The sequence below is a fragment of the Phyllobates terribilis genome, unplaced genomic scaffold (genome assembly GCF_046119375.1).
Source record: "Phyllobates terribilis strain yellow unplaced genomic scaffold, ASM4611937v1 Scaffold_7__3_contigs__length_470593459, whole genome shotgun sequence".
Taxonomy (NCBI): Eukaryota; Metazoa; Chordata; class Amphibia; order Anura; family Dendrobatidae; genus Phyllobates; species Phyllobates terribilis.
Window position 1 is genome coordinate 231631264 of NW_027362767.1, and position 27404 is coordinate 231658667.

Here is a 27404-nt window from a genome sequence, read left to right on the forward strand (position 1 = left end):
ACAGCCGGACAAAGACACAGTGTGAACAAACCCCAAGTGTAGGTGCTCACGACATTCTGAAGACTCAAGGTTTCCCTAGGGGAAGTCACTACAGGCACAAGCCGGCAGATTTTAACCCTGAAACCATTAAAATAAGTAATAAAAGCCGGCTGCAGATGTGCACCCAGAGGTTTTTGATGAGGTCAGTCCTGGCATTGCGGTCGCAAAATATTCTTGTGTGAACACGACCTTAAAGGACATGAACCTGCTTGGTCTCTGCAGCATTGGTGAAGTGCAGAGACACCCATCTCTGGCCACCTTCAGAGCAGCGCTCGCTCGTACATGAAAATAGAAGTTGGAGAAATCAGCATTTTGGAACTTTTTTTTGTTGCTTCCGCTATTTGATATGACTTGTCTTTATACAAAATCTTCTGCATTGCAAATTCATTGCATCATGGAGATTGTGTACTGTAGGAGCAAAGGCTTAAAGAAAGACAAAAGTCTGTAAAGTTCTGCCTAACTGAATTGTGAAAATGCTCGGTGTATACAGGGTTTATGGGCTCGAAGCAGGGGCAACAGCAACTGGGCCCGTGCTGGAGGGGAGCCCGCCAACGCCAATTTCACATGGATGTGCGTCCTAGGATGGGGATGTTATACCAGGATAGGGGACATTATACCAGGATGGGGACATTATACCAGGATGAGAGACATTATACCAGGATGGGGACATTATACCAGGATGAGAGACATTATACCAGGATGAGAGACATTATACCAAGATGGGGACATTATACCAGAATGGGCGACATTATACCAGGATGAAGGATGAGGACATTATACCAGGATAGGGGACATTATACCAGGATGGGGACATTATACCAGGATGGGGACATTATACCAGGATAGGGGACATTATACCAGGATGAGAGACATTATACCAGGATGGGGACATTATACCAGGATGAGAGACATTATACCAGGATGAGAGACATTATACCAGGATGGGTGGAATTATACCAAGATGGGGACATTATACCAGAATGGGCGACATTATACCAGGATGAAGGATGAGGACATTATACCAGGATAGGGGACATTATACCAGGATGGGTGGAATTATACCAAGATGGGGACATTATACCAGAATGGGCGACATTATACCAGGATGAAGGATGAGGACATTATACCAGGATAGGGGACATTATACCAGGATGGGGACATTATACCAGGATAGGGGACATTATACTAGGATGGGTGGCATTATACCAAGATGGGGACATTATACCAGAATAAGGGACATTATCCCAGGATGAGGACATTATACCAGGATGGAGGACATTATACCAGGATGGGTGACATTATACCAGGATGGGTGCCACTATATAAGGATGGGGAACATTATACCAGGATGGGTGGCATTATACCAAGATGGGGACATTATACCAGGATGAGAGACATTATACCAGGATGGGTGTTATTATACCAAGATGGGGACATTATACCAGAATGGGCGACATTATACCAGGATGAAGGATGAGGACATTATACCAGGATAGGGGACATTGTACCAGGATAGGGGACATTGTACCAGGATGGGTGGCATTATACCAGAATTGGCGACATTATACCAGAATGGGGACATTATACCACAATAGGGGACATTATAGTAGAATAAGGGACATTATCCCAGGATTGGAGGACATTGTACCAGGATGGGTGACATTATACCAGGATAGGGGACATTATACCAAGATGGGGACATTATACCAGAATAAGGGACATTATCCCAGGATGGGGACATTATACCAGGATGGGTGGCATTATTCCAGGATGGGGACATTATACCAGGATGAGTGACATTATACCAGAATGGGTTGCATTATTCCAGGATGGAGACATTATACCAGGATGGGTGGCATTATATCAGGATGGGGAACATTGTACCAGGATGGGGACATTATACCAGAATATGGACATTATACAAGAATGGGGGACATTATACCAGGATGAAGGAAAATGTTATAGAATGGGGCCCAGGATGGGGGAGATTATTACATGGGGGCAAACACATATGTCTTTATAGGATCTAGAAATCTAGAACGCTACAAGGGCCCATACATCTGACCAACATGTTGGTGGGAGCCCAGGTCCAAATTTTGCACCGGGGCCCTTAGGACTCTAGTTACGCCACTGGTCATTGACTGTAATGAATGCCAACTGGACCAAACTTGTATGTGAGAAGATAGGAATTTGTGCACATGTACTGTAAGTAATTTGTGTAAGTAGAGGGGTGGTGGACTGTTGGGGTTATCAGTACAAAACCTCGCCGATCAATAACCACATTCCTGATTCTACAATATTGATCTCTCGGCTCTGTCGCTTGTTTCTGTAAAATGCATGGCGCTCTATGTCTTGCTTTGCGTGCTTATTCTTAGCACTTGTGGTCTATTCTGCATGCATCGGCAGCCGCTGGAAACCACAAGTTGTATGTGACATACAGCTACAATGTAAGATAATTTTTGAGGAACCATGAATGAAGAGGAGAACTCAAGCACCTACTTTTTGCTATATGGAGTCAGGCCTGTAACAAAGGTCAATATAGTGTTTCTCAAATTGTGTTTTAGGGAATTTCAGGGTTCTACCAAGGAGTCTCTTGGGTTCCCCACGATAAAAACTTTTAATGGCAGACGAAAAAGACATGACAATATAACCATCCAGATACGCAAATAGCAAGATCCATAGCGGCAACATTTCTACTGACGTACTAGCCATACACATTAGATGTAAAGCAACAGTGAAGCATGGTGGAGGATCCTTGCAAGTCTGAGCTGCATTTCTGCAAAAGGCATGGGGAATTTGGTCCGGATTAATAGTATCCTCAATAATGAGAAATACAGGCAGATAATTATCCATCATGTAAAACCATCAGGGAGGCGGCTGATTGGGTCCAAATTTATTCTGCAGCAGGACAACGACCCCAAACATCCAGCCAACTATCTTCAGTGTAAAGAAGATCAAGAAGTCCTGGAAGTGATGATCCGACCCCCACAGAGCCCTGATCTCACATCATCCAGTCTGTCTGGGATCGCATGAAAAAATAACAGGATTAGCACAAGCCTCATATACACAGAAGATCTGTGGTCAGTTATCCAAGATGTTTGGAACAACCGTCTACTGAGTTCCTTCAAAAACTGTACAAGTACCGAGAAGAAGTGATGAAGGCTAAGTGCGGTCTCCAAATATTGATGTGATTTACATTTCTCTTTTGTTAATTCACTTTGCACTTTGTTAAACGGTAAAAAATAATCTATTAACACTTCTATTTGGAAAGGATTTGACTTTACAGCATTTATTTTCCACACCTGCCTAAAACTTTTGCATTCAATGATTTTGATACAACCTGCCAACCATTCAATTTGTATGGGGGTCTACTGACTCTTTCATGTGTCTCGGGAGAAAAGGAAACCAGGATCAGGTAGCTAAGAGTTCAAAAGAAATCAAGCCAGACATGTCACTAGAATCAAGGATCACCAAGCTACGACTTGTCTACTGTGGACACATGATACGAAGAGAACAATCACTGGAGAAGGACATCATGGTCGGGGGAATAGAAGGAACAAGATGAAGAAGAAAACCAGCAACCAGATGGCTCGATACTATCAAGATAACGGAGGAGAAAACCATGGTGGACCTATCTAGGCTGCACAAGATCGATCTTTCTTCAGTGCGTTCATCCATCAAGTCGCCATGGCTGAAGATTGAGCTGAAGTCCGTTAAATAATAATAAGTTAAGAGTTGAGTTCTCTAAACTTTTTGTTCTCAAGGAGAGAAGTCAACATCAGAATTGTCTGGAAGTGGCTTCCTCCGATCTTCAACCAAGCAAAGTGTGTATGTGAATGGGGGCTAGAGAGTGTGAAATCGTCAAACGCAGAACTCATCCTCTCTCTTGTATGATTTTAATTGTATTTTAAGTCTTTAAAAGTTACACTCTATGCATAAGATAGGGAACCACTTACTGATCCCTGGGGATACTACCACTTAGACCCCACTAATCCTGAAATCAGCCTGGTCTTAGTGGAGCTAAGGTCAAGCATGCACACCTCTGTTCCCTTCATTCTTTTCAGGAGATAATTTAGTGCCGTACTCAGCTTTATCCATCAATGACAATAAATGGGGTGAAGGCCAAGCAAACGCATCTCCCCATTCAAGGTGGGACTTTGGTTTCCTTGACCAATGGTCACGCTAGCGCTGCCGCTGGTCTTTTTTGTTGCTGTATTCATAATTTCACTGCTGCAGCCATGTCAACGAAGACCGCAAGCAGCGCTGAAGGGGATTTAATGTAAAAGTAAGAAAATCAGCCTTATGTCACATTCACACATCCAAGAACAGACCGTGATGCAAGAACTGTCCACGGGTCTCCTGACCCGAACTTGACAGCCACATTACTTTTACATTAAAGCCCCTGTAATAATCTAGTTCTATCCTAGATAGACAGAAGTCAATGCTGGGACGAATCCATCACAAGATGGAAAATATCAATTCCGTCGACTTTAATGGTGTCCGTTGGGTTTCTAACCATTTTACTGCAAAAACAATACTGCAGCATGTTGTACCACTCTTTCCGCCATGTTCGATCAAGTCTGAAACAAAGTCTCCTAACATGAACCTGCAGCGCAGAAGAGGATAACGTTTAGGATAAATCTGGATTTTCAAATTGAAAATTTGCAGCATATGACAGAAAAGTAGATCAGTTTTACTAAATCTCCTATGAGTCAACACAAAGACAGGATGCACAGCCTTAATAATAGGGCAGGGTGCATCATAATGTACCGAAAACATTGAGTAGAAACAGCAGAAGGAAAGCGGCACACTATAAATGCACACACCTTAAATACACTAGCTATAGCGCAATTATAGTGTACCGCTATCCTTCTGCTGTTTCTATTTCACTAAATCTTCTGAACAAAGCACAGAAATAAAACTGATGGCGTAATTTGAACTGACTTTTTTGCACATCTTATCTTTTGCAATGCAAAGGGTAAGAAATCTGCAAAACTGCACATTTACGCAATGAACAAAAATCTACAACGTATCAGAGCCATGAAGGTGTACAGGCTGCGGAGAAAAAAAAAACATCTCCTGCTCAATATTTCTGCAAATACCACTCTAAAAACCTGCATCCAATTTAAATGGGAAAAAGCCACAGCAGAAATTCATGTCCCATTTGCAAGCTTTTTTTTCTCTGCGGATGTGCCTGTGCAAAATCAGTGCCATGTGAACTTGCAGCAGCAGATTCATTGTAGGAATTGCTGCAGTCCCATACACTTACATGGGATTCTTTCTGCGTTTAAGACATATCACACAGTTGTGGAAATATGTTAGATCGCCTGTAACTTCTGTACCAACAGGACTGTTCCCTCGGCTTTTAGCCTAGCCATTCACCCGTCTCTGCATTCCAGCTTCATAGTTCAGATGTGGCCATATGTCTCCTAGAAAGGTTGTAAAGTGAGCTTGTATGTATTGATCAGAGTGCGCCCCCTAGTGTTCTTTCTTCCCACTGAATGGGTAAGATACATGGGGCTGATATGAATGGGACAGATTTTCAGCAGCCGACATTTCCTAATAAATATAGTCGCCACCTAGTGGCTGCACAAAGAAATACAAGCTATTTTGTTCCTTATAGCGTAAACCTGCGCACCCACTATGCGTTTTTCAAGCATTTTTGCCGTGGAATTTCAGTAGCAAAAACGCTTGGTAATACGTGCCCCATGGTCCCCAATGATAATTCGCATGTGCTGTGCACATGCTGCGGAAATTTCTGCTGCGGATTATCATTGCGGAAAAATACGCAGCATGTCCATTAATTTTGCGGACACGCAGTGTAATTGCCGCCATTGACTTGCACTGAAACGCTTGACATCAATCATTTAGTCAGCTGATGGTCACGCGACCATCACCTAACCGCGTGACCATCAGCTGACTAAATGACGTCACCGCAGGTCCTGGCAAAACACCGCGGGCCGCCGAGGAGAGAGGACGCCACCGGGAGGAGACGGGTGGGCCGCCGGAGAGGTATGAATATTTTTTTTATTTTTTACTTTATAATTCTTTTTTAACTTGCAGGTACAATGGTACCCGGGTTGGACGAGAGTCTCTTCTTCTCCAGACCCGGGTACCATCCGCGGATGTTATGCGGTTGAATGCAAGTCAATGGCGGCGATTTGGCCGCGAAATTGCACAATAAATGGTTGTGCAGCGGATTTTTCCGCAATGATAATCCGCACCGGAAATTTGCGCATGTGCACAGCACATGAGGATTATCATTGGGAAACGTGGCAGACATCTTAACCAGCGATTTTAATGCGTTTCCGCGGCGGAAATACCGCCCATGGAAGAACAGCATTGTTTACTTCCATCCCGAACGATATTTTTATAGAAGCATCTCAGTACATACATTATCCCACTGAGTATGCCACAAGTTCTTTTTTTTCTCTGCCAAATTAGCTCACAATTAAACTTTGCTTGCATGGCGTGCTTACTTCTTCGGTTGAAGGTAGACATACAGTGGGGAATATAAGTATTTGATACCAAGACTGGAGAGGTCTGTAGTTTTTTTCGTAGGTACACTTCACCTGTGAGAGACAGAATCTAAACATAAAAAACAAAGTCACATTGTAAGATTTTTACATATTTCATGCAATAAAATGCAGTTTAATTAAGTATTTGATCACCTACCAACTAGCAAGAATTCTGGCTCTCACAGACATGTTAGTTTTTCTTTAAGAAGCCCTCCTACTCTGCACTCATTACCTATATTACCCTCTTCACAACCTTGGACGTATAGGTATGTCCAAGGTCGCCTCCCCGTTTGATGCCGGCTCCGGCGCTGATCTGATCAGCTGTCATGTGCCCCTAACAGTTGCAGGGTCAATCGTGATCCCCCCGCAGCTGTTAACATGTTAAATGTCGGTTTAACGCCAATAGCGGCATTTAACATGGTTGTGCCAGAAGAGAGTCACTAATCCCGTCCATCGGCGCGGCGCCCCATCACATGATCGCCAATGGGTTGGCATGAAAACCCAGGGGCTGCAGGAGACCCCTGTGGTTGTCATAGCAGATTGGCTATGAGCGCTGAGCAGTGGCCGGCTTTCATAGCAGATGAGCATTTTTGTTAGCAGGGTTTCAGCCCTGCTATGTGTAGCACAGATGATCGCAGTTTCTAGTCTCCCATGGAGACTACTGAAGTGAGAAAAAAAAAAAAAAGGTTTTAAAAATATTAATGGTCCTGTGTCCCCTAATGAGGCGACAGAGTAAAATATATAAAAGTTCAAATCACCCCCCTTTTACCCATTCAAAATAAAAGACATTCGGGATCGCAGAGTTCAGAATCGCCCGATCTATCAATACATAAAAAGAACTAATCCAATCGGTAAACGGCGTAATGAGAAAAAAAAAAAACAATCAAAACACCAGAATTATGGTTTTTGGTTGTCGCAACATTGTAATAACGGGCGATCAAAACATTGCATCTAGCCCAAAATGGTATCAATAAAAACCATCAGCTCAACGCACAAAAAAATAAGCCCTCACCGGACCCCAGATCCCAAAAAATAGAGACGCTAAGGGTCTCAGAAAATGGCACCATTTTTTTCTTTTTGACAAACTTTTGATTTTTTTTCACCACTTAAAGATCCTATACATGTTTGGTATCTACGAACTCGTAATGACCTGGAGAATAATAACGGCAGGTCAGTTTTAGTATTTAGTGAACATGGTAAAAACAAAAACCCAAAAAACTGTGGCATTTTGCACTTTTTTTTTTTTTTTTTTTTTTTTGCAATTTCATTGGACTTGGAATTTTTTCCCCGTTTTCCAGTACATGACATGGTAAAATCAATGGTGTCGTTCAAAAGTACAACTCATCCCGCAAAAAAACAAGCCCTCACACGGCCATATTGACCGAAAAATAAAAGTTATGGCTTTGAAAAGGAGAGCAAAAAACAAACTCAAAAGACCAAGTTGGTGAAGGGGTTAATTGCACCTGTTTGAACTCGTTACCTGTATAAAAAAAAAAAAAAAAAAAAAAAAAGGACACCGGTCCACACACTCACACTACAAGCTCTCCACCATGGCCAAGACCAAAGAGCTGTCTAAGGACAACAGGGACAAAATTGTAGACCTGCACACAAGGCTGGGATGGGCTACAGGACAATAGGCAAGCAGGCAACACATTTTGGCGCAATTAGAAAAAGGAAGAAACACAAGATGACTGTCAATCTTCCTTGGTCTTGAGCTCCATGCAGGATCTCAGCTCGTGGGGGTAAGGATGAAATGTCAGGAATTAGCCCAGAACTACACAGGAGGACCTGGTCAGTGACCTGAAGAGAGCTGGGACCACAGTCTCAAATATTACCGATAGTAACACACTGCGCTGTCATGGATTAAAATCTTGCAGGGTACGCAAGGCCCCCCCTTCTCACGCCAGCACATGGCCAGGCCCATTTGAAGTTCGCCAATGACCATCTGGATGATCCAGAGGAGACATGGAAGAAGGTTATGTGGTCACAAGACCAAAATGGAACTTTTTGGTTCCAACTCCACTCGCCAAAGGAAGGAGGATGAGTACAACCCCAAGAACACTACCATTAAGCATGGTGGGGGAAACACCATACTTTGATGGTGCTTTTCTGAAAAGGTGACAGGATGACTGAACCGTATTGACGAGAGAATGGATGGGGTCACGTATTGCGAGATTTTGGCCAACAACCTCCTTCCCTCAGAAAGAACATTAAAGATGGGTTGTGGCTGAATGACAATGACCTGAAACACAGCCAGGGCAACTAAGGAGTGGCTCCGTAAGAAGCATTTCCTGGTCCTGGAGTGGCCGAGCCAGTCTACAGACCCGAACCCAATAGAAAATCTTTGGAGAGAGCTGAAACTCAATGTTACCCAGCGACAGCCCCGAAACCTGAAAGATCTGGAGAAGATCTGTATGGAGGAGTGGGCCAAAATCCCTGCTGCAGTGTGTGCAAACCTGGTCAAGAACTACCGGAAATGTCTGACCTCTGTAATTGCAAACAAAGGTTTCTGGACCAAATATTAAGTTCTGTCTTTCTATTGTATCAAATACTTATTTCATGCAATAAAATGCAAATTAAAGTAGTCCATAGGATATCCGTAGGATAGGGCGTCAATGTATGATCGGCCGTGGTCCCGCACGCGGCACCCCCGCCGATCAGCCATTATCGGTGCTGGCGGCCGCCAGTGCTCACCTGCGGGGCTCCGCCGTCAAGTGGTAGTGGCTGCCACGGTGTACTACACATCCGCCTCCTATTCAATTGAATGGGAGGCGGATCTGCAGTACACCGCAGCGGCGACTACCACTTGACGGCGGAGCCCCGCAGGTGAGAAGTTCCAGCTGGCGGCACAGATAACTGCTGATCATCGGGGGTGCCGCGTGCGGATAGAGTATCCATGTAAAAGTAGTGGACAACCCCTTTAATTATGTAAAAATCATACAATGTGATTCTGTTTTTTTTTTTTTTTTTTTTAGATTCTGTCTCACAGGTGAAGTGACCTACGATAATAATTACAGACCTCTCCATTCTTTGCAGGTGGGAAAACTTACAAAATCGGCAGTGTATCAAATACTTATTTTCCCCACTGTAAGGCCATCCTATACCCCAACATGTAAGCTGCATACGATTTATAAGTCATATGTAGCTATAGTATTACCCATGTGCTTAAATAAGTAGGCTACGTTCCCACAATGAGTGTTTGGTGAATTTATCTTGCAGGTTTTTATTTTATTTAAAAAAAAATAAAAAAAAAAGTTTAATGACTGGTAGAAGTCATGCTCCGAGTAGAAATTGTCTACACAAGTGTATTTTTCCCCTTTATATAGTTAGGTCAATGAGAGGCACCAGATAATTTACCCAAAAGAGTTTATTCAGTACATGAGACTTTATGCCTTAACAGCAAACTTGCGCACGGCGTACAGACGGTCTTTTCTCTGCCGTTTCTTGGTCCTCAGAGACTCTTCGTGCTTGTTCAGTCTGCGCCTCAGGGCCCTGGTCTTCTTTGGCCTCAGATCCAAAGGCTTGTACTTCTTGCCCTAGTGAGAGAAAGCACGTTTGTTAGGTAGCCCTGGCTATTACATCTAGAAGAGGCCACCAGCAGCCAGTAACCTGATAACCATTACATACAAAACTGCAATATTCAGGGTATAAGGACATCTCACATGCCTTTCCTGGCTTCTTCCTGACCAGGCATCTTGCCCCATAGGATTACACTGCCTCCTCTATTATATACAGATATTTATATGTATCCACCAGGAAGCTAAGCCGGCTATTCACAGCTGGACATGAGCCGCCCGGGGGTAAATTACTATAGCAAGAACCTATTCACACTGCAAGCCATCGCAGGGCCCAGTGCTGGGTGATTGTCTTGCAGGATCCAGAACTTTATACCATTGTAACTATGAAACTATGCAGAACTTCAGTGAAATCCTCTCACTACAGAACCAATTATACAGTAGACGCATTATTTCTGTTAACGGGGTTGTCCGTTCCAACACTGCTGCATTTTTGTGATAGGAGACTCAACAGAATAGTCATTATTTATAACATTTCCTGCAGTTTATTTCCAAAATGGGAGGCCTCCCGACGGAGCACATGACACTGGCCGGGGCCCCCCCGACAGCGCATGCGTCCCAGCAGCAGGTATGTATAGATGCAACATCATCGGCACCTCTTGATGCAGATCCACTACCATTCTTTGAATAAGTCCCGGACCCGGCCGCTGACGTGATAGGTGACGGAGCTCAGGCTGTGCAGTTCCACAACTGATCCCATCCGGCCGAATCGGGAACAGATGGACAGTGTGAGTGACGGTTGTGTTGAACCCGCACCAATCTGATATTGATTACCATCAATGTAAAAGTAGCAGACAGCACCTTTAATTTCATAAAGACGACTGTATTGGAAAACATGTACGTCACATCCACAAATTGCAGGCATATTCGGCTCGCGGGCACTCATCCACATTGCAGACGCATGCTGGAGATGCCTTTACATAGCATGCATTATTCTGGTCCGTAATTTGGGCCAAAATAGTACAGGATGCCGTTTTTTTTCCATGCAAACAATTGGGTCTATAATGGGTGTGTGCGCTCTCCGCTGTGGGGCACAGACAGTATGCAGACCAAGTATACACTTTGGTGACATGTGGATAGATTATCAGCAAGTCCCAGTTATATAAAAGGGACAGTCACAACTTTTTGCCACGTATGAACATTCCCTTGGTCATCATCGAACCGGCAAATGACAGGTTGCATATGTCCAGTAATTTTCTGGATAGGAAACGCTTGGAGAAAAGTCAAAATTGGGTCTGTGTATAGGGCGCCTTCTGTAGAAGCAGCTCCAATTACTTACTTTGTAAAACTTCCTCAAGTTTTCCTTTTGTGTCTGATTGATCACGGTCAGGACTCTGGCGATGGACTTGCGGACAACACGGCTGAGGGAGAACAAGAACAGGCGATGAAGACAGAATAAAAAAGGTATGATGCCCTGTGCATGGAAACACTGACTGCGAGCGGTGGTCGCAGGCAGTTATATCATCCCCCCTCTAGGCTGAGGATTTAGGAAACTGTAGGTGGACATTCACATTAAAGGGTGGTAGTAACAATAAAATTACCCCCTAGACTGGATTTAAGAGTCCATTCTCTGAAAAAAAAAAAAAATTGACGTTGGTGAGACTGCTGGAAATGATGAGGACAGAATTAGGCCATCTTTGCAGTTCCATAAACAATTAAAGGGGATATCCAGGACTTTATAAAAAATAAAAAGTGTGCAGTTGCTACCTGCCTGTTGTGCCCAGTGCCATTCTTCACCGATAGAGAGCGCTCCTGCCGACCTGACGTCAGCAGAGGCAGCGCAATCATCAGCAGGAGCGGTCTGTGCCAGTAAAGAATGATGCCGGGCACAACAGGCATGTAGGTAGCAACTGCACATTTTTTTTGTATTTTTTTTTTTTTATATCAAGTCCCGGATATCCCCTTTATGTGACTTGTGGTGGAAGAAGTTGAAATCCTGGTAGAATGCCTTTAATCACTTCCCCCAGTGGTCAATTTTAATTTTTCGCTTTAGTTTTTTTCCTTGCCTTAACTTTTATCTTTCTGTCCAATGGGTGAGGTTCCAACCACTGCAGACCCGAAGAATGGGGCTCTGAAATGCCCCATGAATGTGGCGCAGAAACCAAAAGGCAATCACATTTCATACAACAATCAAAATTGTGCTCCATGGTACAGTTGGCATTACCCTGTAACCCCGGTGGCACATTTACCCGAGATACCCTTCACCACCTTGTCTACGAGAAGACAATACTGACTTGAAGAGCAGGAGGTACTAAGGTCTATGGTGGGATGGGATATCCCGATGAAGGTTTGTATGGATGGACAGATTTAGAGCCAATGCCGTATGTGTCTGATAGGAGCAGCATGTATGGAGAATGGGGGAAGGATGAGCGACCTGCTCTCCAATCACTCATCAGAGCACACAACTCCAATGGAGCAGAATAGAGCGCCAGAGACTTGTGCCGCCACCCAATAAAGCAAGAACAGGGTAGAGGTGACCGCCCGCAGCAGTACCTGGACCCATCAGACACGTATAGCACATAGTGTTAGTGCGTCCTCCTCAGGTGGCCAATAACACCCGGCTGAATATACTCACATCTTGGACAGCTTAGATGCGGCGCCGCCTGTCACCTTGGCTACTCTCAGCTGGGACAGCTCCACCTTCAGGTCATCCAGCTGCTTCAGCAGCTCTTCCTTCTTCTTGCCACGCAGATCTCGGGCCTTAATTTTTGCCTGTTTAAAATGAGATAAGTGGATTTATTACCTTACCGCTGTTATCAGCCACATAGATTCTACACAAGTTACAGGTCCACCTCACATGTTCTCACTTTTAGGGCTCATCCACAAGCATTTTTGTATTATCTGTATGGATCACGGTACTACCTACATGGACGAGATCTAACCAAATCTCATCCGCAGGTTGTCACAGACCGGATTTTATAGTCCACAATACGTCAACTCCTGTTGCCCATGTGGATTTGCAACAGATATTTCCATCACAGGTGAACAATACCCTTGTGGGCGCTAGACGTGGTGCAAATGAATTTGCAGGACCCAGTCCATTGGCCATGTCAGTAATCAGTGGATGGGACCCCTGAGGACCACCTTTTACCTCCTGACGTCCGTGGCTCTTCTTTTGATTAGCCGGCCTGCCATGACATCACACGGGCACCACCACGATGATGTCACACCAGGCCGGCTAATCAAAAGAAGAGCCATGGATGCCGGACTATAAGAGGCGATTCTCAGCTGTCCTCTCCAGCGGTCACAGATTACTGCGATGCCCGATGGACCAGGTCCTGTGAATCAATACATACCACTCTAATGGGCACCTGTGTGGGGCCTAAATATAGTAGTGCAGCTATTCTCACCCTCACTGATCCCACCCAGTATAACAGGGTCCCTGGTGGTCTCTACTTTACGTTTGAAGCTATGGGAAAAGCCCATTCACCCAATGACTGGCTGCAGCAGGGACCGCCTAAATGTACTACTGGCTACATCGGGATTTCCCGATATTTTGGGTGTCTGGAGACCGGCAGGAACAGGGGGAAGTATTTATCAGCCGGACATCCCCTTTAACACGCACACATCTCCATGCAATCACAGCTGCCAAGATCTCAGCACACTTGTCCTTTTGGGCAAAACTTTTGTCACCCTCAGGGCCTTAGTCCTGTAACTCTCTAATAGTTGTGAAACTAATGGTATGCTGGGACTTGTAGTTCTAACACAGCTGGAGACACACTGGTCCGGTCTGTAAAGGATCTCTTAGTAAACCTTCAGAGCAGTAGCACCTGCAGTCCAGATCAAAGTACATTCTATCAGCTACTGCTCCCTGTTGTCAACCATTAGGTTGGGTCGTCAATGAGGGGTAGAAATGTCTCCCCCCCACATGTACACGCAGGATATTAGCGTGCACTGTGCCTTTAAGGAGGATCACTGACCTAAGCAACGCGGCAGGACGAGCCCATTACACCGCCACAGTAACAGCACGGCCGGCCATACCACTACACAACCGGGAGGGGGGGGGGGGAATACAACAAACACATTTATCCGCCCTGTCCCTTCCCGCACTGACACAATTCCACCCCTCACACATTCTCCACACTCCCCGTTACACGATAAACCGACGTAAACCGTCACCAGAAAGCAGAAACCGCAGGATGTCACCGGATTACACCGCAGGAGCGCTCGCAACTTACCATCGTCGCCGCTGGCTGCCAGAGGAAAGGGAGGGGTCACCAGGCAGAAGAGTACTTCCGGGTAACGGGCGGCTCCACTGCATTGATTCGTAGGGGGGGAAACCGATGTGTTTAATGGAACAGTCCATTCAATGCAGTCAATGGCAAAAATCACTGCTTGTCTTACTTTGTACTCGTCATTTTTTTTTTTTTCATTTCCAATTATCCAAAGCTATGTGTATTTTAACAGTTATACACAGATATAAAGATATATAAACATATATATATATATACATATATATATATATATATATATATATATATATATATATATATATATATATATACAGTACAGACCAAAAGTTTGGACACACCTTCTCATTTAAAGATTTTTCTGAATTTTCATGACTATGATAATTGTACATTCACACTGAAGGCATCAAAACTATGAATTAACACATGTGGAATTATATACTTAACAAAAAAGTGTGAAACAACTGAAAATATGTCTTATATTCTAGGTTCTTCAAAGTAGCCACCTTTTGCTTTGATAACTGCTTTGCACATTCTTGGCATTCTCTTGATGAGCTTCAAGAGGTAGTCACCGGAAATGGTCTTCCAACAATCTTGAAGGAGTTCCCAGAGATGCTTAGCACTTGTTGGCCCTTTTGCCTTCACTCTGCGGTCCAGCTCACCCCAAACCATCTCGATTGGGTTCAGGTCTGGTGACTGTGGAGGCCAGGTCATCTGGCGTAGCACCCCATCACTCTCCTTCTTGGTCAGATAGCCCTTACACAGCCTGGAGGTGTGTTTGGGGTCATTGTCCTGTTGAAAAATAAATGATGGTCCAACTAAACGCAAACCGGATGGAATAGCATGCCGCTGCAAGACGCTGTGGTAGCCATGCTGGTTCAGTATGCCTTCAATTTTGAATAAATCCCCAACAGTGTCACCAGCAAAGCACCCCCACACCATCACACCTCCTCCTCCATGCTCCACGGTGGCAACCAGGCATGTAGAGTCCATCCGTTCACCTTTTCTGTGTCGCACAAAGACACGGTGGTTGGAACCAAAGATCTCAAATTTGGACTCATCAGACCAAAGCACAGATTTCCACTGGTCTAATGTCCATTCCTTGTGTTCTTTAGCCCAAAGAAGTCTCTTCTGCTTGTTGCCTGTCCTTAGCAGTGGTTTCCTAGCAGCTATTTTACCATAAAGGTCTGCTGCACAAAGTCTCCTCTTAACAGTTATTGTAGAGATGTGTCTGCTGCTAAAACTCTGTGTGGCATTGATCTGGTCTCTAATCTGAGCTGCTGTTAACCTGCGATTTCTGAGGCTGGTGACTCGCATAAACTTATCCTCAGAAGCAGAGGTGACTCTTGGTCTTCCTTTCCTGGGGCGGTCCTCATGTGAGCCAGTTTCTTTGTAGCGCTTGATGGTTTTTGCAACTGCACTTGGAGACACTTTCAAAGTTTTCCCAATTTTTCGGACTGACTGACCTTCATTTCTTAAAGTAATGATGGCCACTCGTTTTTCTTTACTTAGCTGCTTTTTTCTTGCCATAATACAAATTCTAACAGTCTATTCAGTAGGACTATCAGCTGTGCATCCACCAGACTTCTGCACAACACAACTGATGGTCCCAACCCCATTTATAAGGCAAGAAATCCCACTTATTAAACCTGACAGGGCACACCTGTGAAGTGAAAACCATTTCCGGTGACTACCTCTTGAAGCTCATCAAGAGAATGCCAAGAGTGTGCAAAGCAGTCATCAAAGCAAAAGGTGGCTACTTTGAAGAACCTAGAATATAAGACATATTTTCAGTTGTTTCACACTTTTTTGTTAAGTATATAATTCCACATGTGTTAATTCATAGTTTTGATGCCTTCAGTGTGAATGTACAATTTTCATAGTCATGAAAATACAGAAAAATCTTTAAATGAGAAGGTGTGTCCAAACTTTTGGTCTGTACTGTATATAGTTGAAAGCTGCATTAACATTTATTTTTATAATTAACATTAATAAAATAATACCTCCTGTGAACTCCCAGCCTGATTTCCTTAAGACTGGCCCATTTGATCTTGACAAAATAAAACTGTATTATTTTTATTGGAAGGACAATGATCAATACAGCCCTGCTATGTATGTAGAGGGTAGGACAGGGGCCGTGCAGGAGGGGTCCCACCGACGCCAGGTTAGATTGGATGTCTGTCCTCAGATGCACAGTCAGTTGAAGTGTATTGTGGCTCAGAAACTCACTGGCTCCCTGCGCCACAATACACCCCGCCGGGCAATTAGAGGCCAGTAGCTGACGTCGGCTGCCATGATGTCGGTCTCTGTGCCATCTACGTAAGACGACTCCGCATTTTGTGGCAGGTGGGAGAGGAGGAAGGTAAGAAGAATCATTGATCTCTTTTTTTAAAAAGTGTTGGAGATGAACGGAGGACATTATTACAGGATGGGGGCCAGGACAGGGGTCATTACTCAGGAAGGGGCCAGGATGGGGGACATTAATACAGGAAGGGGCAAGAATGGAGACATTACAGGAAGGGGCCAGGACAGGGGTCATCACTCAGCAAGGGGCCAGGATGGGTGATATTAATACAGGAAGGGGCAAAAATTGAGAAATGATTACAGGAAGGGGCCAGGATGGGGAACATTATTGTAGGAATTGTCCAGGATGGGGGTACATTACTACAGGAATTGTTCAGGATGGAGGACATTATTACAGGAATGAGCCAGAATGGAGGACACTATTACAGGAAAGAGTCGGGATGGAGGACATTATTACAGGAAAGAGCCAGGATGGGGACATTATTCCAGGATGGGGAAATTATTACTGGAAGGGGCCAGGATGGGAACAGTATTCCAGGAAGGGGCCAGGATGGGGAAATTATTACTGGAAGGGGCCAGGATGGGGATATTATTATAGGATGGGTGAGCTGGCAGGGACATTATTACAGGAAGGAGCCAGCATGAGGACATTGCAACATGAAGGGGCCAGGATGGAGGACATTATTACAGGAAAGAGTCAGAATGGAGGACATTATTACAGGAAAAAGCCAGGATGGGAACATCATTACAGGAAGGGGCCAGGATGAGGACATTATAACAGGAAGGGGCCAGGATGGGGAACATTATAACAGGAAGGGGCCAGGATGGGGAACATCATTACAGGAAGGGGCCAGGATGAGGACATTATAACAGGAAGGGGCCAGGGTGGAAAACATTATTACAGGAAGATGCCAAATGGAGAACATTTTTATAGGATCAGGATGAAGACATTGACATTATTACAGGGAGGAGCTATGATGGGAACATTATTACAGGGAGAGGCCAGGATGGGGACATTATTATAGGATGGGTGAGCTGGCAGGAACATTATTACAGGATGGAGCCAGGATGAGGACATTATAACAGGAAGGGGCCAGGATGGAGGACGTTATTACAGGAAGAGACTGGATGGGGGACATTATTATAGGATCGGGATGAGGACATGGACATTATTACAGGGAGAGGCCAGGATGGGGACGTTATTAGAGGAAGAGGCCAGGATGGAGGACATTGTTACAGAAAGAGCCAGGATGGGGGACATTATTACAGGAATTGTCCGGGATGGGGGACATTATTCCAGGAAGGGGGCAGAATGGGCACATTATAACAGAGAGGGGTCAGGATGGAGAGGACATGGACATTATTACAGCGAAGAGCCATGATGGGGACATTATTACATGGGGAGGCAGGATTGGAACATTATTACATGAGAGGGTGAACATGTATTTATAGGATCTAGAATGCTACAAGGGCCCATACATCTGACCATCATGCAGATGGGTGCCCACCCAGGTCCCAATTTTGCACTGGAGCCTATCGGACTTTAGTTACACGACTGCTGACAGGTTCCCTTTAAGACAACCAGCTACGTATTGAATTTTATTGAAAATACTAAAAAAAAAGTCTGCAAATGATTTTTCACTCAAAATTAAATAAAATTTCTTCGCTAAAGCCACCAGTGGAGGCGGGCACAGTGTAAGTCAATCACTGGTATTTAAAAGTTGATGAGTAATAAAAAAAAGCTCATTAATATGTTTCCCAAATGTTGCTCAGTAGAAGAGATGTTCCCAATATTTCCTTACCAGTACCTAAGAATGCTCAGAGACCTTCCTTATTTAATGAAAAGAAGTGTCTCTCTTACTTTGTCGAATAGGCTAGCCTCATGAACTGAGGACCCCCTTTATGACATCTGTAGGCCATAATCCTTGAAAATGAAGTTATCTTTAGAAAATGACCCATTGTTGAAAGTTTTTGCACTCAATGTATTTTTTTAGAAATGCTTTTTTTTCCCATATAACAATCTTTATTAAAATCAGAAAAATACAATTCCTCCCTGGGTTTATACCACGGACAGAAAAAATCCAGGATGGGGGACATTATTACAGGAATTGTTCGTGATGGGGGACATTATTACAGGAAGGGGCCAGGATGGAGGACATTATTACAGGAAGGGGCCGCATAAGAGACATCTGGCCTCTTCCTGTAATAGCGTCCTCCACCCTGGCCCCTTCCTGTTATAATGTCCATATCCTGGCTCCTTCCTGTAATAATGTCCCTGTCAGCTCACCCATCCTATAATAATGTCCCCGATCTTGGCACTGTAGGTTTTCTCATCTTATTGCAGCAATGGAGGTGACACGCGGTATTAAAAGTTTATTTTGCAACTTGATTGGCAATACAGAGTTGTTGATTATGTCAATGCTGGAAGTTTCTTCTTGTTCCTGAAAAATCCGTATTCTCCGAGACGCTGGTGGAGGCGTATACGCAACATGTTACTACTGTGATTGGTAGAAGCCCATAGCACCAGCCAGCATTAGGGTGCCGTCTGGTGAAAAAATGCAGATGTGTGTCATCTCTAGCATGCCCTGCAATAGAGAAAGGCGAGTTACTCAGAATATTATATTATACATACTAAATGATAAAAAATATCCCCATACCATGGAGACCAATGGGGAACCAGGGAAGCGTCAGCATTGAAACGGCATGGAATGGGTAAAGTGAGCTTTATCCCTTTTGGTTTTTTTTTTCATTTTTTTCTACTGTTGGGAAAAAAACTACCAAAAAGTGTAAAAGAAATGTTTTTCTTGAATATTGGATAAAAAATTACTCCTTTTTGATGGAAGAACAATTGCATTACTTCACGCTCCGAAAAATAAGGGAACACTTATCTAACTCTCACCTTCACAACTTTTATACATTTTCCTTTTTCACAGTCCCAGAGTCTGACCTGCAAACGGAATTGAAAAGTGGTAATTACATAATAAAATCACAATTTCCGCTTTTTTGTTGCTTCACAGCCATTCAGTTGTTAAAGGGGCCATCATAAAAGAGACTCGTTAGCACCTTCAGAAGACTCCCATACATATATAACAACCATCAGGGGTTACAAAGGCCATACCCAGGGGTTACAGAGGCAATACCCATGGATTACAAAGGCCATACCCATGGGATACAAAGCCCATACCTAGGGGTTACAGAGGCCATACCCATGGGATACAAAGGCCATACCCAGGGGTTACAGAGGCAATACCCATGGATTGCAAAGGCCATACCCATGGGATACAAAGCCCATACCTAGGGGTTACAGAGGCCATACCCATGGATTACAGAGGCCATACCCATGGGATACAAAGGCCATACCCAGGGATTACAGAGGCCATACCCAGGGATTACAGAGGTCATACCCATGGGATACAGAGGCCATACCCAGGGGTTATAGAGGTCATACCCATGGGATACAGAGCCCATACCCAGGGGTTATAGAGGCCATACCCATGGGATACAAAGGTCATACTCATGGGTTACAAAGGACATACACAGGGGTTACAGAGTCCATATCCACAGGTTACAGAGGCCATACCCAGGGGTTGCAGAGGCCATACCCAGGGGTTACAGAGGCAATAGCCAGGGGTTGCAAAGGCCATACCCAGGGGTTACAAAGACCATACCCAGGGGTTACAAATGCCATACCCATGGCGGTCAGCTGATCATTGATGTATCTGGTGTTAGGGGACTCTGATTCACAAACTCTGTATTTAAAAAAAAAATCATATAAATGAAGCTTGAGTCGTTTTTTTTTTTTTTTTTTTCTGGAAAAGGTTCGAGGCCATCTTTTAGGAAAACTGGGATAAAAATCAATTCAGCTGCCAATGAGTGGTATTCCCAGTTTGTTCTGGTTTATACTTACTTAAGCTGGTCCAAGGAAAGACCACCAGTGAACCAGCAACAAGGTCATTGATACATGTGGGCAGGCCAGACCTGAAGGATCCCACTGAGGGGCCCCTGAAGCCCAAATTGGTGCTGGTTATGATACAAAGGTGCCAGACCACACTGTGCTCTGTAGATTGCTGCAGACTGGTCATAGTGCCCATGATAACCCCGGTCCATCACCATTTATAATGGGGCACCAGATCTGAGCCCTGGAGCCATAGAAGGTCTGTGCTATCACTTATTCTTTTACAGCATGTGGACGGCTAGGAAAGATGGCGCCGGGATGTCCTATAGGGAGACGAGAAGCCATTGGAGGCGGTGTGATGGTCTGGGCAATGTTCAGCATGGAAATCTTGGGTCCTGCATATTATTGTGGATGTGACAGGTACTATTTACCTACACATTGTATAAACTAAGTACACCCCTCTATGTCACAGTGTTACCCTATGGCTTCTTTTAGCAGGATAATGCCCCTGCTACACTGCAAACATTGCTGAGGAATGGTTCAGAGAGTTCAAGGAGATGACTTGGCCTCTATATTTTCCTGATCTCAATCCCATTAAGTATCCTTGGGAAGTCCAGTCCATGGTGGCCGCACCTTGTAGCTTACAGGACTTAGGGAAGCTGTCATGTTGAAAATGGTATCTGATCTGCAGGGATGATGTTATAGAGCAGGAGGAGCTGATCAGGTTCATAGACATTTTTTCTTCCATTTTATTCATTGAAACCCTTGTGTTTGTATGCATGAGTCCAGTGGGCGGTTCCTGTATGACTGTACATGCAGAGATAGCTGTCAATCACTAGTAGGCCCGCCCACTGGACTCATATACATACAAACACCAGGGATTATAAATTTTACCGAACAAAACCTATATATCATTCTGCTCAGCGTCTCTACTCCATGCTGTCCACAGATCGGGCTGTATGTTCCTTTAAAGGAACTGGTGCTATTGTCTTTGTGCCAGATATCACAGGATTTTGTGGATGCCATGATTACACATGAACCTACACAATATTTAGACGGTTTCTTGTAGGAGTCTAGGACAGTCAGTGTTGACATAGGGCATACATGTCAAACTCTGGCCCGTGGGCCAAATCTGGCCCACAGGATGGTTTTATTTGGCCCGCGATACCAGAACCACCACCCCTATGTGGGGCCCATTATTCTGTATGGAGGACCATGCAGGGCCATTATTCTGTATGGAGGACTATGTGGGGCCCATTATTCTGTATGGAGGACTATGTGGGGCCCATTATACTGTATGGAGGACTATGTGGGGCCCATTATTCTGTATGGAGGACTAGGCGGGGCCATTATTCTGTATGGAGAACTATGTGGGGTCCATTATTCTGTATGGAGCACTATGTGGGGTCACTATTCTGTATGGAGGACAATGTGGGGCCCATTATTCTGTATGGAGGACTGTGTGGGGCCCATTATACTGTATGGAGGACTATGTGGGGCCCATTATTCTGTATGGAGGACTATGTGGGGCCTATTATTCTGTATGGAGGACTGTGGGCCCATTATACTGTATGGAGGACTATGTGGGCCCATTATACTGTATGGAGGACTATGTGGGGCCCATTATACTGTATGGAGGACTATGTGGGGCCCATTATTCTGTATGGAGGACTATGTGGGGCCTATTATTCTGTATGGAGGACTGTGGGCCCATTATACTGCATGGAGGACTATGTGGGGCCTGTTATTCTGTATGGAGCACTATGTGGGCCCATTATACTGTGTGGAGCACTATGTGGGGCCCATTATTCTGTATGGAGCACTATGTGGGGCCTATTATTCTGTATGGAGGACTATGTGGGACCCATTATGCTGTATAGAGGACTATGTGGGGCCCATTATTCTGTATGGAGGACTATGTGGGGCCCATTATTCTGTATGGAGGACTGTGTGGGGCCCATTATACTGTATGGAGGACTATGTGGGGCCCATTATTCTGTATGGAGGACTGTGTGGGGCCCATTATACTGTATGGAGGACTATGTGGGGCCATTATACTGTATGAAGGACTATGTGGGGCCCATTATACTGTATGGAGGACTATGTGGGGCCCATTATTCTGTATGGAGGACTGTGTGGGGCCCATTATACTGTATGGAGGACTATGTGGGGCACATTATTCTGTATGGAGGACTATGTGAGGCCATTATAGTATATGAAGCACTATGTGGGCCCATTACTCTGTATGGAGGACTATGTGGGGCTATTATTCTGTATGGAGGACTATGTGGGGTCCATTATTCTGTATGGAGGACTATGTGGGCCCATTATTCTGTATGGAGGATTATGTGGGGCCCATTATTCTGTATGGAGGACTATGTGGGCCCATTATTCTGTATGGAGCACTCTGTGGACCCATTATACTGTATGGAGGACTATGTGGGGCCCATTATTCTGTATGGAGCACTATGTGGGGCCTATTATTCTGTATGGAGGACTATGTGGGCCCATTATTCTGTGTGGAGCACTATGTGGGGCCCATTATTGTGTATGGACCACTATGTGGGGCCTATTATTCTGTATGGAGGACTATGTGGCACCCATTATACTGTATGGAGGACTATGTGGGGCCCATTATTCTCTATGGAGGACTATGTGAGGCCATTATACTATATGAAGCACTATGTGGGCCCATTACTCTGTATGGAGGACTATGTGGGGCCATTATTCTGTATGGAGGACTATGTGGGGTCCATTATTCTGTATGGAGGACTATGTGAGGCCATTATTCTGTATGGAGGACTATGTGGGGCCATTATTCTGTATGGAGGACTATATGGGGCCTATTATTCTGTATGGAGGACTACGTGGGCCCATTATTCTGTATGGAGCACTCTGTGGACCCATTATGCTGTATGGAGGATTATGTGGGGCCCATTATGCTGTATGGAGGACTATGTGGGGTCACTATTCTGTATGGAGGACAATGTGGGGCCCATTATTCTGTATGGAGGACAATGTGGGGCCCATTATTCTGTATGGAGGACTATGTGGGGCCTATTATTCTGTATGGAGGACTATGTGGGCCCATTATACTGCATGGAGGACTATGTGGGGCCTATTATTCTGTATGGAGCACTATGTGGGCCCATTATACTGTGTGGAGCACTATGTGGGGCCCATTATTCTGTATGGAGCACTATGTGGGGCCTATTATTCTGTATGGAGGACTATGTGGGACCCATTATGCTGTATAGAGGACTATGTGGGGCCCATTATACTGTATGAAGGACTATGTGGGGCCCATTATACTGTATGGAGGACTATGTGGGGCCCATTATTCTGTATGGAGGACTGTGTGGGGCCCATTATACTGTATGGAGGACTATGTGGGGCACATTATTCTGTATGGAGGACTATGTGAGGCCATTATAGTATATGAAGCACTATGTGGGCCCATTACTCTGTATGGAGGACTATGTGGGGCTATTATTCTGTATGGAGGACTATGTGGGGTCCATTATTCTGTATGGAGGACTATGTGGGCCCATTATTCTGTATGGAGGATTATGTGGGGCCCATTATTCTGTATGGAGGACTATGTGGGCCCATTATTCTGTATGGAGCACTCTGTGGACCCATTATACTGTATGGAGGACTATGTGGGGCCCATTATTGTGTATGGACCACTATGTGGGGCCTATTATTCTGTATGGAGGACTATGTGGCACCCATTATACTGTATGGAGGACTATGTGGGGCCCATTATTCTCTATGGAGGACTATGTGAGGCCATTATACTATATGAAGCACTATGTGGGCCCATTACTCTGTATGGAGGACTATGTGGGGCCATTATTCTGTATGGAGCACTCTGTGGACCCATTATGCTGTATGGAGGACTATGTGGGGCCCATTATGCTGTATGGAGGACTATGTGGGGCCCATTATACTGTATGGAGGACTATGTGGGGCTCATTATACTGTATGGAGGACTATGTGGGGCCCATTATTCTGTATGGAGGACTATGTGAGGCCATTATACTGTATGGAGGACTATGTGAGCCCATTATACTGTATACAGGACTATGTGGGGCCCATTATACTGCATGGAGGGCTATGTGGGGCCCATTATTCTGTATGGAGGACTATGTGGGGTCATTATACTGTTTGAAGTACTATGTGGGGTCATTATACTGTATAGAGGACTATGTGGGGCTATTATTCTGTATGGAGGACTATGTGGGGCCCATTATACTGTATGAAGCACTATGTGGGCCCATTACTCTGTATGGAGGACTATGTGGGCCCATTATACTGTGTGGAACACTATGTGGGGCCTATTATTCTGTATGGAGGACTATGTGGGGTCATTATACTGTATAGAGGACTATGTGGGGCTATTATTCTGTATGGAGGACTATATGGGGTCCATTATACTGTATGGAGGACTATATGGGGCTATTATACTGTATGGAGGACTATGTGGGGCCATTATTCTGTATGGAGGACTATGTGGGGCCCATTATTCTGTATGGAGGACTATGTGGGGCCCATTATACTGTATGGAGAACTATGTGGGGGCCATTATTCTGTATGGAGGACTGTGTGGGGCCCATTATTCTGTATGGAGGACTACGTGGGGCTATTATTCTGTATGGAGCACTATGTGGGTCCCATTATTCTGTATGGAGGACTATGTGGGGTCATTATACTGTATGAAGTACTATGTGGGGTCATTATACTGTATAGAGGACTATGTGGGGCTATTATTCTGTATGGAGGACTATGTGGGGCCCATTATACTGTTTGGAGGACTATGTGGGGCACATTATTCTGTATGGAGGACTATGTGAGGCCATTATAGTATATGAAGCACTATGTGGGCCCATTACTCTGTATGGAGGACTATGTGGGGCTATTATTCTGTATGGAGGACTATGTGGGGTCCATTATTCTGTATGGAGGACTATGTGGGCCCATTATTCTGTATGGAGGATTATGTGGGGCCCATTATTCTGTATGGAGGACTATGTGGGCCCATTATTCTGTATGGAGCACTCTGTGGACCCATTATACTGTATGGAGGACTATGTGGGGCCCATTATTGTGTATGGACCACTATGTGGGGCCTATTATTCTGTATGGAGGACTATGTGGCACCCATTATACTGTATGGAGGACTATGTGGGGCCCATTATTCTCTATGGAGGACTATGTGAGGCCATTATACTATATGAAGCACTATGTGGGCCCTTTACTCTGTATGGAGGACTATGTGGGGCCATTATTCTGTATGGAGCACTCTGTGGACCCATTATGCTGTATGGAGGACTATGTGGGGCCCATTATGCTGTATGGAGGACTATGTGGGGCCCATTATACTGTATGGAGGACTATGTGGGGCTCATTATACTGTATGGAGGACTATGTGGGGCCCATTATTCTGTATGGAGGACTATGTGAGGCCATTATACTGTATGGAGGACTATGTGAGCCCATTATACTGTATACAGGACTATGTGGGGCCCATTATACTGCATGGAGGGCTATGTGGGGCCCATTATTCTGTATGGAGGACTATGTGGGGTCATTATACTGTTTGAAGTACTATGTGGGGTCATTATACTGTATAGAGGACTATGTGGGGCTATTATTCTGTATGGAGGACTATGTGGGGCCCATTATACTGTATGAAGCACTATGTGGGCCCATTACTCTGTATGGAGGACTATGTGGGCCCATTATACTGTGTGGAACACTATGTGGGGCCTATTATTCTGTATGGAGGACTATGTGGGGTCATTATACTGTATAGAGGACTATGTGGGGCTATTATTCTGTATGGAGGACTATATGGGGTCCATTATACTGTATGGAGGACTATATGGGGCTATTATACTGTATGGAGGACTATGTGGGGCCATTATTCTGTATGGAGGACTATGTGGGGCCCATTATTCTGTATGGAGGACTATGTGGGGCTCATTATACTGTATGGAGAACTATGTGGGGGCCATTATTCTGTATGGAGGACTGTGTGGGGCCCATTATTCTGTATGGAGGACTACGTGGGGCTATTATTCTGTATGGAGCACTATGTGGGTCCCATTATTCTGTATGGAGGACTATGTGGGGTCATTATACTGTATGAAGTACTATGTGGGGTCATTATACTGTATAGAGGACTATGTGGGGCTATTATTCTGTATGGAGGACTATGTGGGGCCCATTATACTGTTTGGAGGACTATGTGGGGCTATTATACTGTATGGAGGACTATGTGGGGTCATTATACTGTATAGAGGACTATGTGGGGCTATTATTCTGTATGGAGGACTATGTGGGGTCATTTTACTGTATAGAGGACTATGTGGGGCTATTATTCTCTATGGAGGACTATGTGGGGCCCATTATACTGTATGGAGGACTATGTGGGGCCCATTATACTGTATGGAGGACTATGTGGGGCTATTATTCTGTATGGAGGACTATGTGGGGCCCATTATACTGTATGGAGGACTATGTGGGGCCCATTATACTGTATGGAGGACTATGTGGGGCCATTATTCTGTATGGAGGACTATGTGGGGCCCATTATTCTGTATGGAGGACTATGTGGGGCCCATTATACTGTATGGAGGACTATGTGGGGCCCATTATACTGTATGGAGGACTATGTGGGGGCCATTATTCTGTATGGAGGACTATGTGGGGCCCATTATTCTGTATGGAGGACTCTGTGGGCCCATTATTCTGTATGGAGAACTATGAGGCCCATTATTCTGTATGGAGGACTATGTGGGGCCCATTATTCTGAATGGAGGACTTTGTGGGGCCTATTATACTGTATACTGGTTAGCTCGCGACATTGTCCAAGTTT

General features: G+C 44.8%; 2 protein-coding genes across 2 annotated transcripts in view; both read right to left on the reverse strand.

The window, feature by feature from the left end:
* Positions 1-9906: 9906 nt before the first annotated feature.
* On the reverse strand, positions 9907-14450 carry RPL35 (ribosomal protein L35). The gene is made up of 4 exons (XM_073637759.1): positions 14311-14450; positions 12708-12844; positions 11412-11493; positions 9907-10093 (listed from the first exon to the last, which is right to left on the reverse strand). Exons 1-4 carry the CDS (start codon positions 14311-14313, stop codon positions 9944-9946), a joined length of 372 nt encoding a protein of 123 aa, XP_073493860.1. The 5' UTR covers positions 14314-14450; the 3' UTR covers positions 9907-9943.
* A 4373-nt stretch (positions 14451-18823) lies between these two features.
* Positions 18824-27404, reverse strand: part of WDR38 (WD repeat domain 38) — a 74095-nt gene continuing 65514 nt past the window's right edge. Inside the window, exons 8-9 of the mRNA XM_073637760.1 lie at positions 19526-19573; positions 18824-19211 (exon numbers count right to left, since the gene is read on the reverse strand). Of these exons, the coding sequence (XP_073493861.1) occupies positions 19122-19211; positions 19526-19573 (138 nt within the window). The 3' untranslated portion in view covers positions 18824-19121. The remainder of the gene's footprint in view (positions 19212-19525; positions 19574-27404) is intronic.

Excerpts from the sequence above, each read along its gene's own strand:
- RPL35 (XM_073637759.1), bottom strand. Across the intron at positions 11,494-12,707 it reads GCATCTAAGCTGTCCAAGAT|CCGTGTTGTCCGCAAGTCCA; the intron begins GTGAGTATATTC and ends GTTCTCCCTCAG. Across the intron at positions 10,094-11,411 it reads ACTTGAGGAAGTTTTACAAA|GGCAAGAAGTACAAGCCTTT; the intron begins GTAAGTAATTGG and ends TTCTCTCACTAG.